The sequence below is a fragment of the Oryx dammah genome, unplaced genomic scaffold (assembly GCF_014754425.2).
Source record: "Oryx dammah isolate SB20612 unplaced genomic scaffold, SCBI_Odam_1.1 HiC_scaffold_4, whole genome shotgun sequence".
Lineage (NCBI taxonomy): Eukaryota > Metazoa > Chordata > Mammalia > Artiodactyla > Bovidae > Oryx > Oryx dammah.
The window spans coordinates 21,013,758-21,034,726 of NW_024070188.1; the positions used below are offsets into that span (position 1 = coordinate 21,013,758).

General features: G+C 45.6%; 1 protein-coding gene across 4 annotated transcripts; it reads right to left on the reverse strand.

Moving 5' to 3' along the window:
* Positions 1-667: 667 nt before the first annotated feature.
* On the reverse strand, positions 668-8,710 carry VGLL2 (vestigial like family member 2). 4 transcript variants are annotated; one of them, XM_040238438.1, is made up of 5 exons: positions 8,424-8,710; positions 5,575-5,887; positions 3,100-3,630; positions 1,944-2,006; positions 668-1,861 (listed from the first exon to the last, which is right to left on the reverse strand). In XM_040238438.1, the coding sequence occupies exons 1-4, from the start codon at positions 8,502-8,504 to the stop codon at positions 1,963-1,965; spliced, it is 969 nt and encodes a 322-aa protein (XP_040094372.1). In that variant the 5' UTR covers positions 8,505-8,710; the 3' UTR covers positions 668-1,861; positions 1,944-1,962. The 4 variants fall into 4 exon arrangements, with proteins under 4 accessions (XP_040094372.1, XP_040094373.1, XP_040094371.1 ...); XM_040238439.1 differs by lacking the exon at positions 1,944-2,006; XM_040238437.1 differs by having other exon boundaries at positions 668-2,006.
* Positions 8,711-20,969: the final 12,259 nt, after the last annotated feature.

The following is a 20,969-nucleotide window of genomic DNA, read 5'->3' on the forward strand; positions in this document are numbered from 1 at the left end:
TAAATGGTATTTGCCTCTTGTGTTATAATGAAGGAAGAGGAGAATTCCTATGGGCAGAGGAGGCTGGCAGGCTACAGTCCATGGGGTTGCAAAAAATCAGACACGTTATATTGAAGATCAAGATTTGAATTAATATTTTATGCTTTAACAGCCTTCAAGGGCAATTTTGGAACAACATTAACTCTCTCTCTTTAGGGAAAGAACACAAATAACTTTGGCATCAAGGGAACATAAAACCATTAAGTTCTTAATAAATTCTTTTTTTTCTGGCCTAGTTGTACGTTTGGTTTCTTAGCCTAGCTGATCAACGTATAAAACAACCAAGATTTCAACAACATTTATTAAACTGAGTACTTTACTATCTTAAGTGTGTGGAATCTAAGAAGTAACGATAATTCTCTTTTGGGGAATAATGTGTGTATCTGATCGAATGGTGCACAAGTCGCTTTTCCTATACATCTCTTTTACTTGATGAAAGCTACCAGGTAACCTGGGCTTCCTTGGGCCATGATTTTCTCACTTATGAAACAAGGTGGGAATACCTAACTTCTCCATCTCCAAGGTTGATACAAGGTGGAAAGGAGTTCTCAGATTTCATGGCATGGCAAACACTTTGGAAAACCAAAAATACTTATACAAAGTGATTTTACTTACTGACATCAGGTCATACTACTATAAATTATTTTATTCTATTAGAGAAAAACTAAGACATTTGTTTTTCTTTGAAGAAATAACACAGCAACCTAGTGGTAAACAAACATCTTTAATGTTCGTTTCTTCTTCCTCATCACCTTCAGTTTTGCCCACACATGTACCCCTTCCCCTGTCCCAATACTAAAGTGATCAAATCATGACCATAGAGACTGAGAAGAATATTTGAGATACCCAAGACTCCATGGACATCTCTTCCCCTTGTGGTGATTCCTAGTTCTTCCTGGGAGACCATTGGGGTCTCTAGAGGCTTAATTTTTTTTTCCTCCCATCCAGAGGAGGATAGAGGGAGGGACAGAACTTGTGGGAGAGAAGGCAGAGAGAGTTTTTTCTTTCATCATAAAATGTCCTTTGTAAAAAATATGATATACACACACATGTATAAAACATATCCAGTGTAATTGCAATTGTTGTGCCAAACACTGGGAAGTGCCACCTTGGTCGATGTATTTCTGGAGTTTTAAACAGTTGTCCTACGACAGCTGCATTTCAGTAAGACTTGGGCAGGTGGCTCCAGATAAGCCACTTGCCACTCACATTCAGGCTGAGGCTTCTATGTTCACAGTCCGTAAGAAAAGGTGTGTCTTTGTGTCTGGAGTGGGTGTTGCAGGGAGGGAGTGGGCAGGAAGGGAGGCTACAGGTGAGGAAGAAAGAACTGGCTTCTTTTGACTTCTCTATCATATAGTCTTCGATGCAAATACAAAGACATTTTCAATGTGAGGATATTGACGTCAGCAGTGCTGTGATCCCACTACTTAATAAAATGATTCACACCAGCATAAAAAAATATTCACACCAAAACGTCTCTTTTTCTTTCCTTCTTTCCAAGAAAACCATGATATCTTGTCACCTGAGTGATCTCACCACGGATAGTTCCAGTGATTTGCCCAAAAGTCATTGAGCGTCATTCAGAGTCTCTGGGTCTGCTCTTTTGGCAGAAGGCATTCTTTTTAGATGAAAATTCTGTCGCGTGTGTTTTGGTTCTCCCGATACACGGAGCAGTTTGAAGTCTCTGCCTTCCCCCATGTCCTCATCCATGAAGTGAGAGGCACAGATGCTGAGCCTCCATGGCTGGTCAGAAGGGAAGGGGCAAGGGGAAGGTCAGCAGATCAGCTCAGGAGGGATGCACCACAGAGAGAATAACGACGAGCTGCAAACCAAGATCAGAAGCTGTTACAAACCCACTTGATTTCAGCTCTGAATGTCACCAATTGCGCTATGCAGAGACCTACAGGGAAGAAGGTGGGCTGTCTAAAACCAGTACAGATCCTTGCTTTTGTCCTGAGGCTGCAAACCTGAAAACAGAGAGAAAATAAAAGGGAGAGAGAGAGAGGGAGAAGAGACAGAGAGAGGGAGAGAAGGGGGTGGGGGAGGGAAGGCACAAGGTATTTAAAGAAAAAGACAAACACCACTGTTTTATTGTGAAAGTCACAGAATTCATCTAAAGGGCATGAATGAAAGTAAAAGCAAAGCAAACAAATGTCACATCTGCACCTGAGGGAACAGAAAGCGGGGCAAGACTACAAGCCAATTTATTTGCAATTTTTTTTTCCATTTTGCCCTAAAAATAAAGCAAACAAAAAAGTAAACCCTTATTTGAATGTACCTTTCAAATTCAACTCTTTAAGCTAGGGATGTAATATTACCACTAACAACGTATTCTTTTTCTGTTTTCAAGAGACCTATTTCATTTGGCAATTAAGTTGTTATCAGTCATGGGTCATATTTGTATGACTTGTAACTATCACTAGGTGACAAGACCCTCTCCGCCCCTCAAGTTGTAGAGGATTTTAAACTACATTCTTAGCAGGTACTCTAGATCAGCGCTGTCCAATAGAAACAATGGAAGCCATGGGTATAATTCTAAATTGTCTGGCAGCCACATTGAAAAAAGTAAAAAGAAACAGGTGAGAATTAATTTAGTAATATATTTTATTTAACCCTATATATTTAGTATGCAATGTTGAAACATGCAATCAATAGAAAATATAATGAGATGAATTTTACATTCTCTTTGGGGACAAAGTCCTGAAACCCAGTGTGTATTATACACTTACAGCACACCCCAATTCAGCCTGGCCACGTTTCATGTGCTCAGCCGACACATATGGCTGCTGGCTACGGTACTGAACAGCACAGAGCTAGAACCTCTCTGACAAATTTTATTCTTAAAAAATCCTCTTTAATATTAACCGGCCACTTTCTCATTTTGTCCACACCGATGACAGAGTCATCTGTCTGCTGAAACACAACCCCGCTATGTGCAGACCTTCGCGCCTCAGGGTCACTGGGGTCTCCAAGGAGAACTAAACGGGCTCCCCGGCTCAGCCCAGTTTGGGGCACAGGGCAGGAGGGGCCCGGGGATGCCACATCCCCTCTCCCGCTTACCTGAGTCCACGCTGAGGCCCAGACCCCCGGGCACGTCCCCCGCGGGGCTCGCGAAGGGTCCCCCGGGCGCGGCCCACGCGGCGCTGGCCGGCTCGCCCTTGGCGGAGAGCTCGCAGGGCGGGCTGCCGGGCGCGGGGGCCGGGGCTGGCGCGAGGCGGGCCGGACGCCCGGAGGCGGCGGGCATCAGCAGCGGCCCGTAGCGCGGGTCGAAGTGCGGCGCGTAGACCTCGTGCACGGCGGTGGGCCGCGGGTAGGCGGCGGCCTGGGCTCCGAGGGCGCCGCCCAGCGCGTACGGATGGTGTGGGTGCGCGTGGTGCGGGTGCGCGTGGTGCCAGGGCTCAGCCGTGCCCTGGTGCAGGTGGCCGTGCAGCGCGGCCGGCGAGTAGGGGTCGGCGGCGGCGGCGGCGGCGAAGGGCAGCTCCGAGTGCGCTGCGGCCAGTGGGCTGCCCAGCGGCGCGGGCACCGGCGTCTGGTAAGCGCTGTTCCAGAAGGAGGCGGGGAAGCTGCGCTGGCTCATGGGGTAGGAGCCGTCTTCGGGCGAGCGAGGCGGAGGAAGGGAAGAGAGAGAGAGTGAGAGAGAGAGAGAGGAGCGCGTCACCGTCGGGAGACAGTCGCCGACCGACCCCGCGCTGCCGCCGGAGAGCTGATCGCTCCGGTTGGGCGAAGGGCGGGAAGGGCGCTTGTCTCGCGGGGCTGCGGCCTGGGAACGCGCGGTCGGGGAGGAGTGCCGCGCCCTCGCAAGTGGAGGAGGTATTCCCGCTGCGGGAACCCCGCTAGTGGCGGGGAGAGGAACTGCGGAGCTCCTCCGAGGGAGCGGGGAGCTTCCCTCGGACTCCGAACCTGGCCCCCTCGGGCCAGAAGCGGCCTCGCCTTCCAGGCCGGCAGCCTCTTCTCAAGCTAAGGCTACCTCTTCCCGCTCTTGGTTGGTCGCCTAGTGATCTCACTAACCCTTCTCGCATTTCAGCCTCCCTTGCTCCAGAAATCGTGCCCCTCCAAGGCCTCTGATAGACTGGAAGTCCATCGACATATTTCGGAGTCTTGCTATTATTCGCCTCCTTTCTAGAAACTTTCTTTCAAAAAGCTTTTTTTTTTTTTTCCCCTAGAAAGTAAACTTGACATGTTAGAAGTGCAGCTGTATTATTTGCACAGAGGGACACTAACCGACAGGTCTTTTCCGTTTTAATTAACAAACTTTATGCATCAAAATGTGGGTGCCAGGAATAATATAATTATAATAATTATTATTGTCCTTGTCATTGTTAACCCCTAGTGTCTGGAAGCATTTTAAGCGAGCAGCATTTAGATCAAATTTGTTGCCTTTAGTGGGGAGGAAAGGAAGGAAAGGCATTTAATGAAAAGGACCTTGGAGAAGGCATCTGCATTTCATAGTCGATAATTTAAAATGCTTCGAAAATGCATTCTAAGTGAACAGTCTATTAAAAACATTTAGGCAACTGGAGAATAAAGGGAATGTTTTGTTTTTGGATCTTGTCTAGGCAAGGCTTGTACAAATGATCAGATTTAAGAAAAAATGGAAGGTCGATGGTTGTCATTTCCCCCAAAATGTAATACCTGTTTTCCTTTTTACAGTATAGTACTCATTTCTCATCTTGGTACACATCAAAAACTAAGATTAGTGAGAAATTTTACCAAATAGTTACCCCGGTGGAGATTTCAGAATAGAAGAGAGAGCTCCTTGACTTGTCCAAGAAGCCATTGTCCCAGGGTAGCTAAAGTAGGGCTTTGTGAGAATGGTAAAGTAATAGAGAGGGGACGTGTTTGGGGAAAACCTTTAGAGGTGTTTTGGCTACCCTTAAAGTCTTATTTCTTTTTTTCTTTACTTGCTTATTGAAAGACATTCTCTGCTTCAAGATTTCCCAATTAATTGAAATCTGGCAAAAGGCATAAGTAGGTTTTAGGAGACATTCTTCAGCAGGTTTTGCTTGTAATGCATTCTCAGACATTTTTCTTTGGAGATATTTTCAGAAAGGGACTAAAGGGCCCTGAAAGCTATTGCAGTTGAAGATCCACCCCCCCACCCCCACCCCTGACTTGGGAAACCTCATATTTCCATAGCACATTTACATATATTTTCTAGTTGCCTTACTGTCATCTCCAGGGGTAATTAAGAGGGCAAGTGTTATTCTAATTTTAGAGACCAGTAAATAGAGTGACGTCCAAGAGGTTAAGAGACTTGCCCAAGGTCATATTGCTAGGGAGTGGTGGAATCCAATGCACAAACCAAGGGCTCCCAATTCAAGGCTATTGATTTTCCTAGGCCACTGCTCTGCTCTGCCTCCTCAAGAAGAGATCTTATGCCTGCCTGTATCTATTCCTCCTCCGATTTCCTTACCCTCCCCCGGTGCCCCATGTCACCTCTTCTCTAACACCTATAGTTCTTTCGGCTGCCCCTGCAGGTGGACCCCAGGCTGTGCGAGCTCTCAATCCCCTCTTGTTGGTGAGGCCCGTACTTACCCCGCCAGGGCCCGGAGCTCCGCGGGGTTTTGCTGCTTGTACAGCTTGGGGAATAGCTGCTAGGCTGGCTCAGGGCCCTGCTGAAGTGCTCGTCTACAACGGAGCTGATGTCTCCCTGGAAATAGGTGAAAAGGACGCAGCGGGAATTGATGTACTCCGCCTCTGGTGGGCGCTCTTTCTCCGGGCTGCCTTCTTCTTCTTTTATACTAGCCGGAGTTTGGCTGGAGAAGGAGGAGCTGCCACTGCCGCTGCTGTTGCTGGGGCTGGCGTTGCACTCCTGGGCTTCTTGCATTTTGGAATAATAGGCTAGTTTCTGCTCAAAGGAGAAATAATAGAGAAGTCAATTTCAAAAGACATAACGAGTTGGGTTCCGACTGCACTCCCTCATCCGGATCCCTAAGGTAACCAGGAGCAACTGCCTTCTGTGAGTGCCTATGCCGGTCCTCAATAACCTCAATAATGTGGGCCGCAGTCCGCAGGCCTTTCAACCTGCAGCTGAACAAAGGTGGGGTTCCTGAGATGTGAGGTCCTTCTTGGAGCTGGTCTCCCCAGAATTGTTGCTAGGCTACAGAGAAAACTGTCTGAAGGTGTCAGGGTGAAGGTCCTGGAAGGAGCCTAAGCAGTTTGACCGCAGAGGCAGGCACAAGGCAGATATATTTTTAAAATCAGGCTCCAAGGGTAAAGGGCACCCAAGTCCAGTTACAGCCTGACAGTTCCTTGCTGAGAATTCAGGGCAGACATACAAGATGCAGGATTAAGCATCTTCGTGATAGAACATGAAGGTAACAAAATCCACTCCACACAACCAGGATGTAAAGGAAGAACTGCTATGGGGTAAAAACATGGAATAACAACGTGATATGGATCATTTTAATAAACGGAAGTTGGTATGTGGTCATCCATGATCTGGCTATTTTAAAAGCCTCAGCTTCTAGAGAGACCTTCTTTTGAGAAAGGAAAAGCCAGTGGGCAATTTCTATCCTCACCATCAGTGTGTATTGAGGAAAAAAAAAAAAAATGAAAGGAAGCAGAGGATGATCTTGGCTGTGAGGTTCGGTAAATCATGACTGTCTGATAGTGATTTACAAAACCAAGTGTGGTTGCTGAAAACATTTTCTTAGCAATGAGCAACCGACAATGCAATGCTAAAGCAGTATGCAGACAGAGGTGTCCTTTGGGAGACCCTGATCATACAAAACTGAACAGAGATCTTGGTAATATAGATTGGTTGAGGGTCAGGGAGGAGAAAGGACCAAACAGATAGAAAACCAACCCACCTTTTTCTCTTTGTAATACTCCCAGCCTGGGAAGAAGCTCATCTTAGACACTGAAGCTAAAAGACTGAAGTTATTTAGCTACATCACCATTTCTACCATATTCCCACTTGGCTTAAAATGAGAGACTCTGGTGATTCCTAAAGTTAACATTGAGACTAAATAAACTCCTAGTTGCAAAGTTTTACAAAGGAGAGGAGGAAGGGAAAAAGCAAAAACCAAAAATGCAAAATCTACCCATTCCATCATTAATTCATCAGGAAATTTTCAAATATATATTTTGCAAGCAAAATTTGGCAAAAAATGGGCTCAGGTACCCGGGTGTCTTTCATTTTTCCCAAAACAGGAGTCCAGGCTCTCATTTTGGAACCTGCTCAGGACTCCCAGCAGAGAAGACTATGGCACCCCACTCCACTACTCTTCCCTGGAAAATCCCATGGACAGAGGAGCCTGGCAGGCTGCAGTCCATGGGGTCGTGAAGAGTCAGACACGACTGAACAACTTCCCTTTCACTTTTCATTTTCATGCACTGGAGAAGGAAATGGCAACCCACTCCAGTGTTCTTGCCTGGAGAATCTCAGGGACGGGGGAGCATGGTGGGCTGCCATCTATGGGGTCACACAGAGTCGGACACCACTGAAGCGACTTAGCAGCAGCAGCAGCAGCAGCAGGATTCCCAAGGAATCCCCCCTCCACCCACTGGAGTGTGTGATCTTATTCTTTTCCTTGACTACTGTCACCAGTTTCAACTACATCAGCTGAGGACTGAAAGAAAAATGTTCAATCAGAAAATTCCCAGAGAATAAAAAAATTGAAATAATTAAAAAAAACGAAGAGTTTGCAGAACCGGGGCCAGTGGTCCTCTTGAAAGTGAATTTGTTGATGGCAGGGCAGCCGGATTCAGCCATTCAGGCTAGCGAAAGGCTAAGTATTAATATTATCTATTAAACTGACCCCTACCGGGTCAATCGTCCCCAGAACTTTGCAAAGCAAAAATTATAAAGTCAGCGAGTTTCGTGCGGTTCTCTTTATAATGAATTCGCTGGTTCTGAAATTAACTGGCCTGATCGCTTAACAATCGAAACGGGGATTAAAAAAGGCTTTGATAAGCTTGCATGGATGAGAACGCGAGTCTGCGCATCTCAGAAAGACAGAGGCAGACCCTTGCCTTTGTTTCGTCGTCACTCTCACCTTTGGGACCAAAGTTTGGTTTTCTCTGCGTGAGCTTTGCCGGCATCTCCGCGAGCAGGCACGGGGCTCGAAACAATCTGGAGTCCAACAGACTCCAAAGAAAAAACGCGGTCCGCGAGATCCTGGTCTGATTATTCCTAGGAAATCCGGGGCGCGCATTAGCAGGGCTTAGCTGCCTTCCCGAGAGAGCAAACGGGCAATCTAAAGGGGTTAGCTCAACCTATTAGGTGGCAGCGCGGGCAATCCCCGCATCCGAGGCGCCCGCGGCTGGTCGGCCTCCCTTGGACCGGCGCGGAGGTCCCGGGAACCTTGGAGCACTGGCAGTACTGGGGCAGCCGGGACGCGCCACCTGTCTACACGGTCCGGACGAGAGGAGACACGTACCTGGTGGTAGGGGGTGTAGGCGGCTGCGAAGTAAGGCTGGGGAGGACCATAGACTTGGTACATAACATCCAGACAGCTCATGGCTTCCCGCAGCGGAGACTTTTAAGTGTTTTATCGTCAACTCTCCTCGGACGGCTGAGGGCAGGGATGCTGCCTGGGCGCCACTTGGATCCGAGCTCCCGAGTCATCCGCGGCGGAGCGAGGGGCAGCGCGCTCCGCGGCTCGGGATCCCGCTCGCACGCTGCCTTCCCACCCCTGCAGTTCCAGCCGCCACCGCGCTCCGAGCTGGAAGCGCCCGGGCTCCCGCTAGTGGGCATTTAAACCCCACGCGGGGCAGGCGTGCTGACGCCACTCCTGGGCCGCAGAGGCGGGCGGGGGGGCGTCGGGGGCGGGGGCCGGGGGGCCAATGGAGTGAGAGGGACTAGGGACCGAGGGGCTGCCGGTGCGTTTTCCCGGGACACCCGGCGGCGAGCCTATGCCCAGGGGTGAGGCGACCTGCGCAGCCCGGAACTTGAGCGCTGAGGCTTCGCACCGTGAGGAGTAGGGATTTTCCAGGCTAACGCCGGAGGGGCAGGAGGACGGAGAGGAGAGGGGGGAACTGGGGATCTTAGGTTTGGAGAGAGGAAGTTGTGGCGTGGTGGGGAAAAGTCTTTGGGGAGAGCCCCGACCTCACAGTGGAGAATTGAGCGTGTGCGTCCGGGGTGACGAGGTGAGGGGGAGTCTCTGCGCTCGGCTCCTGGGGGCGGGGGGGACGGCGCCATCCCCAGGAATCCCCTAGGAGATCCGGATCTTCGCAGATAGGATGTCAGAGTCCGGGAACTCCTCTCCGCGCGGAGGAGCTCCCTCTGCGGGGAAATGGCTGCGGCCGAAGCCTGTGTAACCATTGCCCTACGGCACCTCCTTTGCGCCCCCTCGGAGCCGATCCACTCGCCGTCAGCTCCCACACCTCTCAGTTCCATTCACTGAGGCGGGTCCCTACTATCCATCTAGAGTAAGATCCCCGTCCCTTTCTCCTGGATGTCCTCCATCCGAACCCGCTGGGTCCGCGCTCTTCGCGCCCCGCCTCCGGCTCCTCTGGGTACACGCTGCTTTCGAGGAGTCCAGGAGGCCTTACCCAGCCCCCGGCCGCCCCGAGTCTCCTCGGCCGGCATCCTTTTAAGTTTCAGTAACTTTTTGGAACAAGGACTCGTTGGCTGCAAGAGGAATTATCTTAGGCACTGCAGGGAGGTCAGAGACGGCTTTTGCTGAGTCTTCAGTCGGTAATACAGCAGCTGTGAAAGAGGATACACTCCAATTGTGAAACTCGCCTTGCGCATCGCCGTTCTTTCCAGAGAGCTCTCCCGGCTCGTACCGGCTTTCTGCGACTCTCCATCCTTTCCAAGCACCCCTCCCCCAGCTCTGGTGTGCTCGGTCCTTAAAATTTAGGAACGTATTGAGACTAGGCTTTTTATACATCCGGTCAGCCGGGGGAAAGCACGTTACGGAAATACCTGTGGGGCGTACTTGGAGAGTAGAGAGGGTAGCGTTTGCGAGCTTTGAGAGCCCAGACCCAGGGAAGTGACAGCGTGGATTACTGATAGAAATGCACTCTAGTGAATAACTAGAGTTTAAATACAGTTTAAATACAACAGAAAGTCTCACAGTGATTCACAGGCTATTAAAAACTGCGAACAAATATGCCTTTAAAGATACATTCGTCTTTACAACGTATTTTAAAGCCAAATAGTTTTGGGGTTGAATTTTGGTTTTGCCCGATTTATAAGTTGGCTTCATATCTCCAGTTCGGCTTATAAATGGTGAGAAGTCCTCAGTGACTGAAATGTGTGTGTGTTTTTTTAATTAACTACAATGCAGTTTATTAAAGAAAATTAAAATAAAATAAAGACACCTCTGTGGTACAGTTTCAGGCAAGTCTGCTCCTAGCGGCCGGGCTGTCTTGGGGCTGAGCTCCGCGGTTTCTGCAGCCTACCGCGGTCCGGGCGCACAGGTGAGGCAGAAAGAACATCCCTCCCCGCATTACACCAGCCCTCCCTCCTCAGGAGTTTCAGAGGAGGGCAACAACCGCTTTATCCGTTTCTCTTCTGGGGACAAAAAAGCGAACACTCCAGGGAGGATCACCCTCGTTGCTGGGACCACTCCGCTTCGCACCGCCCTAGGCCCAGGGTGGGCTCGACCCGCAAGCCCAGGGTCAAGTGTAAGGGCAGCGCAGCGCTGCGCGCGGGAACGGATCACCGCCAGCCGGCGCAGCCTCCGTCAGTCACACTCCCCGCTTTCGCTCAGGTCCCGCTGTCCATCCTTGAACATAAGAGTTTCGACTCTGGCTTCCTTGGGTTAGGGCATCTCTAGGCCCGAGCATTCGTCGCCTATGCGCGCTCCTTGCCTCTCAGCCTGGGCTCTGCAGCGTGGCCAGAGGCTGGCAGTACAGAGCTGGGAAAACCGGTAGGAGGCGGGCACCGAATCGCAGGTATAGCCAATGCCAGGAAGCTGGAAACCTGTCCCTGATTACTTCCTAGTAACCACCTCCTAACCCCCGTACCTCCTCAGGTTGACATTTTAATTCTACTTTGGCCATGAACTTTACCTTTCCCACAAATGCAGGAAAAAAAAAAAAAACTTTCAGATTCAGTAAGGCCCAACGAATTGTTATTTTTCACAAGCATTATAGGAGCAATGATTTCCCACATTTTGAAGGAAGGAAGAAAAGAGAATGTGAGGCCAGCTGCCCCAGGCTGCTTTCTGTTCACGTTTCTCAATCCTCTCTTATGAAAAACAGGTTTTAAAAACATCACTGAACCTAACTAGTGGTCCAAGGGACTCTCAAGAGTCTTCTCCAGCACCACAGTTAGAAAGCCGTGCTTTGGTGCTCAGCTTTCTTTATGGACCAACTCTCACATCCATACATGACTACTGGAAAAACCACAGCTTTGACTACATGGACCTTTGTCAGCAAAGTAATGTCTGTGCTCTTTAATATGAGGTCCAGATTTGTCATAGCTTTTCTTCCAAGGAGCAAGCGTCTTTTAATTTCATGGCTACAGTCACCATCTGCAGTGATTTTGGAGCCCAAGAAAATGAAGCCTGTCCGTGTTTCCATTGTTTCCCCATCTATTTGCCATGAAGTGATTGGACCAGATGCCATGATCTTCGTTTTTTGAATGTTGAGTTTTAAGCCAGCTTTTTCACTCTCCTCCTTCACTTTCATCAGGAGGCTCTTTAGTTCTTCTTTGCTTTCTGCCATAAGAGTGGTGTTATCTGCATATCTGAGGTTATTAACATTTCTCCCGGCAAATCTTGATTCAGGCTTGTACTTCATCCAGCTCTGCATTTTTGCATGATGTACTCTGCATATACGTTAAATAAGCAGGGTGACAATATACAGCCTTGACGTACTCCTTTTCCAATTTGGAACAAGTCCGTTGTTCTATCTCCTGTTCTGACTGTTGTTTCTTGACCTGCATACAGATTTCTAAGGAGGCAGGTAAGGTGGTCTGGTATTCCCATCTCTTTAATAATTTTCCACAGTTGGACTGCAAGGAGATCAAAACAGTCAATCCTAAAGGAAGTCAGTCCTGAATATTCATTGGAAGGACTGAGGCTGAAGCTGAAGCTCCAGTACTTTGGCCACCTGATCCGAAGAACTAATTTATTTTAAAAGACCCTGATGCTGGAAACGATTGAAGGCAGGAGGAGAAGGGGACAACACAGGATGAGATGGTTGGATGGCATCACTGACTTGATGGACATGAGTTTGAGAAAGCTCTGGGAGTTGGTGATGGACAGGGAAGCCTGGTGTGCTGCAGTCTATGGGTTCGCAGAGTCCGACCCGACTGAACTGAAGTGAACTAAAGGTACTGACTGCACAGAAGCTTAAAGGAATGTGGAGAATTGGGCCAGTGAGCATCAGTCCTGAATTTAGGCAAGAAAAAATCTTCCTCCAAATCCAAAGTCAAGAGAGGAAAGCGAAAAGTCAGCAGTACATCCAAAGCATATTCAGTCTTTTCTGTACATCTGAAAAGCTGTCATTTACATGTGGGTGGTATTTATCTTCTTGTTTCTGTGTTGAGGTAGAAAGTAAAACAAGTAAATTTAACCCCTCTACTCTCCCAGCCACTCAAACTGCCAAGACATTAGCAGGGTCAAAAGAGTCAGATTTTGACTCAGAACCTTGGGGGTAGGTTTCAGGTTGAAGGAGAAAACTGGGAGAAAAGTTTCTCTCCTCTTCTCTCTCTCTCTCTCTCTCGCTTCCTCTTTCACAGTTCTTTTAGGAGAAGAGACTACAAACCAAACAGTTGAATGTCTCAGAACTTGGATCCTGAGGAAAAAATGTACTAATATCCCCAGAAAAATCAGCTGTTTTGAATTGCATCTAATCTAATTGTCTCTTAATTTCCTAATTGGGCTGAGGGAATATAAAACTACTTTAAAAAAGGAATTCTACTTTATGATAGCTTCATGGCAATTTATTGAGCTGCCAAGGTTGGGGGTAGGGAAGTTGCTATATGAAAATTAAATTAATTCCATCAAAATTCCCTTTGAGTACCCTAACAATTCTAACAATGTTTATAACTGTGAAAATAAAAGGTATCTTTACTCTCAAAATTAGTAAATGAAGCCAAGTTACCTTTGAGTGAATACATTTCAAGGTAGCATCGCAATGAAATTTCCTCTTCAGAAGACCTGCCTTTCATTATTTAATAGGCAAACTGACTTCATTACCTTCTGAATTTTTTCTGTCCACCTGTATTATCTCTTATTCTGAAAACTGCAAAAAAGCTGCTTTAAAGGAAAGATGTATGGAATAGAACTAATTTGGAGCACTGACCTGCAGCTAGCCCAACCCCCTCTTGGCCATGGTTTATTTGAATCATTGAGTGTTGGCATTTCATGCTGCTTTATTCTGCCAGCCAAAGAGGATGAACACATGGTAATCTCACAGGCTGTCCATCCACCCCTTCCTGCCCCCCGCCCCCACTGCCCCCGCTAAACCCATCATTGCCTGTTTCACAGAGCAGAGATGTGTTTGGAATTTGGAGAGTAGCTGACAAGATTTTGTGGATTCAACTTATTATAGTATTAATTGAAAAGATGTCTGCAGAAGCCAGCATTTTCAGTGTTACTTAGTAGTGATACTGTAGTGATTAATGGAGACTCTGAATGGTGATTTTATTTTAAAGAAATAAAAAGAAATTCGTGTTCTCTGAAATCTCTCTAAAATGCTAAGTAGAGGAATTCCAGTTTGCCTAGTGAAAAACCAAGAGAAAGAGTGTTCAATTATTTTCATATGAATTAAAGTAGCTCTTAATAGTGTTTTCAAGTAAAAATCCTCCATGGTCTATCCTGATGAATAGATGAGACTACTTTGTAATGATTAACATATATTTGATTATTATAAGAATGTTAAACTTTTCCTTCTTTATATTTTAATGACTATTTTCATGTTGGTGTAAAAACTTTAGCTTAGGCTGAATAATTACAACTTTCTGAGTTTTTTGTCTTGAATTCATGTTGACAATAATCAACAGTTCTAGGACTTTAAGACCAAATTTATCTTTCAGAAATGAGCTCTTTTTACTGGGTCTCTATGAGATACTTAGTATAAAGGTATTATTATACAAATGTAATTGACAAGACCCAAACCTTTAAAATGATAACAAATGACAGAAAGGTAGATTTAGAATAGCTGTGTGTAAAATATTTTGACTTGTTAGATTTTTACAAGAGGATAAATATTAGAAAGAAATTTACATCCTCTGTTGTTTGGAGACAAAGAGTTAATTTAGAGAATATATAAAAATTATTTCTTAATGGGAAGGATTTGTTTTTCATCTTTTACTTAACTGGAAAAGTCACCTTACTTGTCTTTTATTTCTGACCATAGTCTCTGACTCACTCATGGGAATTTTTTTTTTTTTCTTTAAAGACACACAGTCTGAAGATAACAGCCTAGACAGAAACATAGGCTGGCAACTAACATGTGTGTGAAGCCTCTTTAGTAAGATGCAGAGACATAGAGGATTTTGCACATGCTGAAGGTGTAAGTAGATTGAAGGATTTAAATTGTTGACTTAGATATTTGACAGTATTGGTGTTGATCCATCCCCAAACTTCTGTTTATAAACTTCATTTCAGCGGGATGCTAAAGGGATTAAAAGGAGACCACAGAAATAACAGACAGAAGGTGAAGATACCCATCTGAGTGTGATGTCCTGTCACATGCCTCAAGAGGTCTTGAAACAGCTTCTTAGAAACTCACTCATAGCAAGTTTCTCTTGGCATGTGTGGAAGAAATTTTAGCACTGAATCCCAGGCTGGCAATTTTCTGTTTTTAACTTCTTTGGTTATCATGATTGATTTTTAAGTATATTTCATCATGGTATAAATAAGTTGGCTTAACTATGTTTAAGTATAACATGTAGAAAGAAGATCGATAGTGCACATAGCCTAGCAGAACTCAAGGCAGACTTCACATTTAATTTTGTTCTTAACGTTATGCTATAAATACTGGGCATCATATTTGAAGGTAAAAGTTTAGCTATTGACCATGACTTTTTAATCTTTCTTTATGAGAGGAATGAATCAATTTCTAAAATAACCTAACCCATGACATTACCTGAAAAAAACTGAAGTTTTAAAAATTTGAAATGTACACTTTAAGAACAAACAGTACATCCTATTCAATTTATATGCCTCATGCAAGATGTTGCCACACAGTGAATCGAAGTGAAAATCTGGGGCTTCCCTCGTGGCTCAGTGGTAAGGAATCCGCCTGCCAGTGCAGGAGACACGGGTTTGATCCCCAGTCTGGAAAGATATCACATTCTGTGGAGCAATTAAGCCCGTGTGCCACAATTATTCAACCTCTGCTCTAGAGCCTGGGAGCTGCAGCTACCAAAGCCCACACACCTAGAGCCTGAGCTCCGCACCAAGAGAGGCCACCTCAATGAAAAGCTCGCACACCACAACTAGAGAGGAGACCCCTGCTCACCATAGCTAGAGAAAAGCCCCAGCAGCCAAGACCCAGCACAGCCAAAAATAATAAATAAATAAAAGTATATAAAAAGAGAAAATGTGGCAGTCATCCAGCTAATTTGGAGTGAAAACCAGCTAAATATGACCATGTCAGAAATCAAACTGAGAAATTCAAATCTCAAAGTGGGCTTTCACCAAGGAAGTCTCTTATTATTCTGAGTGCTTATACTCTTGAGCACAGCTAATTCTCCAAAGAAATCATGTACTCAGAATGTGGCCATGACCTTAGGAGTGTCTGTTGGTATTTGCAAATATTTTAAGAAGATGGTGATTCTGAAATGGTTCAGAATGAACATGTATTTTTATCTTTTAGCTTTCTTTTTCTCTGCAAGAACTCAGTGGTTAAAATAAGTTTGAATCCCCGACCTGCATCAATGTGTATAGCTTTGTTTCTGGGCGTATGAGGGAGTAGCGAAAAAGCAAGGCACTGAATTATTTTTGTAATGGATGTGGTAAAACAGCTTTTCAGAAGTGGTGTAGGATAACTCTGTTAGTAAACAACTATTGGAGTGGTAAAGAATCTGCCTGCTAATGCAGGAGATGCAAGAGATATAGATAGGCTCAGTCACTGGATCGGGGGAAAGACCCCTGGGAGAAGGAAATGGCAACCCACTCCAGTGTTCTTGCCTGGAAAATGCTATGGGCAGAGGAGCCAGTGGGCTACAGTCCATGGGGCTGCAAAGAGTCGGGCATGACTGAGCGACTGAGCATACTCACAGGCACTTGCTATTAGAAAAACAGGCTGCAGCTGTACATTTAAAACAAAGGACTGTCAATAAATTAGGGACTTCCCTGGCAGTCCAGTGGTTAAGGCTCTGTACTTCTAATGCGGGGAGCATGGGTTCCATCCCTGGTTGGAGAACTGAGATCCCTAATGCCAGTGTGCAGCTGAAAAGTTAAAACATGAAATAAAACCAAATGCTAAATTAAAGAAACTCTCCCAACAAGATAAAGAGAAACCAAGATCCTTTCCTCTCATTTTTTACCCTGGATAATAGACCTGAAAACTACACAGAGTTATTTCAGTAGAAAGAAAATTCCAATAGCTGATGTTAAAAAAAAAAAGACAGTGGGCTTCCCTGGTGGCTCAGTGGTAAAGAATCCACCTGCCAGTGCAGGAGACACAGATCTAATCCTGATCCCACATGTCCCGGAGCAACTAAGCCCATGCATCATAACTATTGAGCCTGTGCCCTAGAACCCAGGAATCACAACTGTTGAGCATGCATGCTACAGCTCCTGAAGCCTGTGCCCCGAGAGCCTGTGCTCCTCAACAAGAGAAGCCACTGCAATAAGAAGGCCTCCCACTGCAATGAAGAGCTGCAACTAGAGTTGCAAGTTGCAATGAAGAGTTGCCCTGCTCATCAAAACTAGAGCAAAGCCACTGCAGCAGCGAAGACCCAGCACAGCCAAAAATAAAATAAAGAAGTGAACACTTAAATTAGAAAAAGAAGACATTTCAGGGCACATGTTGTCAAATAGTTATGTGAGCAAGCGGTTGAAGAACTGGAGAGACCCCTTAGCTCTTAAAAGGAGAGGAGAAAGGTGGAAGGGCATGCTGCTGATTGCCACCTTTGAAGCACAGAAGGCTGCGGGCTTAATCCCTGGGTGCCTGTAGCTGCAGAGGTCACATACTTTGGGATCTTGGCCCAGTGGCCGCATTTCATGGGACATTGCCCTGTCTTCTCTCTGAAAGTAATACACCCTCAACCTGATGACACTATCTTAGTTACTTTCCTAAGAATGGAGGAGGTTAATGAGTAGCATGGAAGGAGTGATAGACTGGGTATCAAGACACTGGGTACTGACCTGTGGTGTGAAATGTTGTCACCTCTTAAGCCCTCAGTTTGCTCATGTCTACAAAGTAGAAACTGGACTAGGTGATCTCTATAGAAGGATGTTTATGATTCCAAACTCTGAAATGGGAACAAATTCACATTTGATTTGAAAATAGAGTATAGCAGTTTTTAAAATTTTCTACTGTGAGTGTTACTTCCAACTGAAGATCCTGTTTGAAGATGTAAAGATCAACTTTACTTGAAAATGTCCCATGTTTCCCAAATCTCACCAAGCAAGGGCCTGTTCTTAAATGTTGGACAGAATTAGCCAGGGATCCTTTAGAATTCCAGGGAAATGGAATTCAAAATAATACAAAAGGGAACTGTGTCTTCCAAGCATCAGATGAGTAAAGCTGAGATCTCTGGCATGCAGGATTGGAAGCAAACCTCTCATTATATTTGCTTTCTGTGGGCCTGAGTACATGTATGTATATACAGTGGTTGTTCCTTGGGAAATAAAAGTACAGCCTTTCTGAACTTGAGACCAGGAGCAGAAGATAACCGTGTTTTCTTAATCTGGTAAAGCTGAGACTTTGAAACTAGAACTTTTTCAGTAATATGTAATTACCATAATTTTAATGTGCAGTAATATATAGCTAACAGAAGCAGAAGATATTAAGAAGAGGTGGCAAGAATACGCAGAAGAACTGTACAAAAAAGATCTTCGCAACCAAGATAATCACGATGGTGTGATCACTCACCTAGAGCCAGACATCCTGGAATGTGAAGTCAAGTGGGCCTTAGAAAGCATCACTACAAACAAAGCTAGTGGAGGTGATGGAATTCCAGTTGAGCTATTTCAAATCCTGAAAGATGATGCTGTGAAAGTGCTGCACTCAATATGCCAGCAAATTTTCCAGTCCAGTGGCCACAGGACTGGAAAAGGTCAGTTTTCATTCCAATCCCAAAGAAAGGCAATGCCAAAGAATGCTCAAACTACCGCACAATTGCACTCATCTCACATACTAGTAAAGGCATGCTCAAAATTCTCCAAGCCAGGCTTCAGCAATACATGAACCGTGAACTTCCAGAAGTTCAAGCTGGTTTTAGAAAAGGCAGAGGAACCAGAGATCAAATTGCCAACATCTGCTGGATCATGGAAAAAGCAAGAGAGTTCCAGAAAATCATCTATTTCTGCTTTATTGACTATGCCAAAGCCTTTGACTGTGTGGATCACAATAAACTGGAAAATTCTGAGAGAGATGGGAATACCGGACCACCTAACCTGCTTCTTGAGAAACCTATAGGCAGGTCAGGAAGCAACAGTTAGAACTGGACATGGAACAACAGACTGGTTCCAAATAGGAAAAGGAGTACATCAAGGCTGTGTATTGTCACCTGCTTATTTAACTTATATGCAGAGTACATCATGAGAAACGCTGGACTGGAGGAAGCACAAGCTGGAATCAAGATTGCCAGGAGAAATATCAATAACCTCAGATATGCAGATGACACCACCCTTATGGCAGCAAGTGAAGTGAAAGTGAAGTCGCTCAGTTGTGTCCAACTCTTTGCGACCCCATGGACTGTAGCCTACCAGGCTCCTACCTCCATGGGATTCTCCAGGCAAGAGTACTAGAGTGGGTTGCCATTTCCTTCTCCAGGGGATCTTCCCAATTGAGGGATTGAACCCGGGTCTCCCACATTCCAGGCAGATGCTTTAACCTCTGAGCCACCAGAAAGTGAAGAGGAACTAAAAAGCCTCCTGATGAAAGTAAAAGAGGAGAGTGAAAAAGTTGGCTTAAAGCTCAACATTCAGAAAACGAAGATCATGGCATCTGGTCCCATCACTTCATGGCAAATAGATGGGGAAACAGTGGAAACAGTGTCAGACTTTATTTTTTTGGGCTCCAAAATCACTGCAGATGGTGACTGCAGCCATGAAATTAAAAGACGCTTACTCCTTGGAAGAAAAGTTATAACCAACCTAGATAGTATATTCAAAAGCAGAGACATTACTTTGGCAACAAAGGTCCGTCTAGTCAAGGCTATGGTTTTTCCTGTGGTCATGTATGGATGTGAGAGTTGGACTGTGAAGAAGGCTGAGCACCGAAGAATTGATGCTTTTGAACTGTGGTGTTGGAGAAGACTCTTGAGAGTCCCTTGGACTGCAAGGAGATCCAACCAGTCCATTCTGAAGGAGATCAGTCCTGGGTGTTCTTTGGAAGGAATGATGCTGAAGCTGAAACTCCAGTACTTTGGCCACCTCATAGGAGGAGTTGACTCATTGGAAAAGACTCTGATGCTGGGAGGGATTGGGGGCAGGAGGAGAAGGGGACGACAGAGGATGAGATGGCTGGATGGCATCAATGAGTCAATGGACGTGAGTCTGAGTGAACTCCGGGAGTTGGTGATGGACAGGGAGGCCTGGTGTGCTGCAATTCATGGGGTCACAAAGAGTCGGACACGACTGAGCGACTGAACTGAACTGTACTGAATATATAGCTTACTTAATGGAGGAAACAAATTACTAGAATTATTAGCTGTAATATCCAGCTTAGTGAAGACCCATGAATGCCCTCTCTCAGGAGAGGTAAAATGATGGAATGGTAGATTACTGGAAGAAAATAGGCAGTAACACACATTATGTTAGGAGTCTTAGTTTAGATAGAAATTGTGTTATTTGGTTTTTCTTAAAGCATACATGAAGATCACTTTCTGGAGAGACGAGAGTGAATTAACCATTAGATCCACTCCTTTTGCTTCAACCATATACAGATAATAAAGGAAATGTAAAAAGAGGTAACCAGGAAACACAACAGGACCCCAAAACGCATTCTAAGATAAAAAATAAGAAAACGCAAACCTGTGAGCTAGGCAGATGCCCTGGGGGCCTCCTAGTCCGCAACCTGGTCTTAAGTGTGTTTTTCAGAGCTCCTGCTGCTCTTGGATAACAACGTCAGTGTGGATCTAGGCACTGGGTAAAAAGCCATCTGGCCCATTCCTTGTTCATGAGGCTGTTGCCTGTCTCTACCTTCCCCTGCCCAGCCAGCATGAGAGCTTTAATAAAGATATAGCCATTTCTCCTTTCAGCTTCTTTGTGTATGAAAGCCCTAGAACAAGCCTTGGTTTAGGTAGTAAGGCCAGCTCAGAACTTTTCATCTGGTTTCCCTGCAGGAATCAAGCACCTGATTGCCAGCTTCCAGCCCGGAGCCCAGCAAGCCTATGGCTGTACATTTTGATGGGTAGGTAAGTAGTACAGTTGTCCCCCAGAGCCTTTGGGGAATTGCTTCCAGGATACCCATGGATACAAAAATACATGGTGCTCAAGTCCCTTATCTAAAATGGTGTATTTTATAACCTACAGACCACCTCTTGTATACTTTAAATCATCTCTTTGGTGTTGTTCAGTCCCTAAGTTGTGTCCCACTCTTTGCAACCCCATAGATTATAGCCCACCAGGTTTCTCTGTCTGTGGGATTCTCCAGTTAAGAATACTGGAGTAGGTTGCCATGCCCTCCTCTAGGGTATCTTCCTGACCCCGGGATTGAACCAGCATCTCCTGAAGCTCCTGCATTGCAGGAGAATTCTTTGCCACTGAGCTACCAGGGAAGCCCTTATAATACATAATATGACGTAATTGCTATGTAAATACTTGTAAATATAATGTAAACGGTTGCCATCATATGAAAAATTCAAATTTTTGCTTTTGGAATGTTGTGAAATTTTAAAACATTAT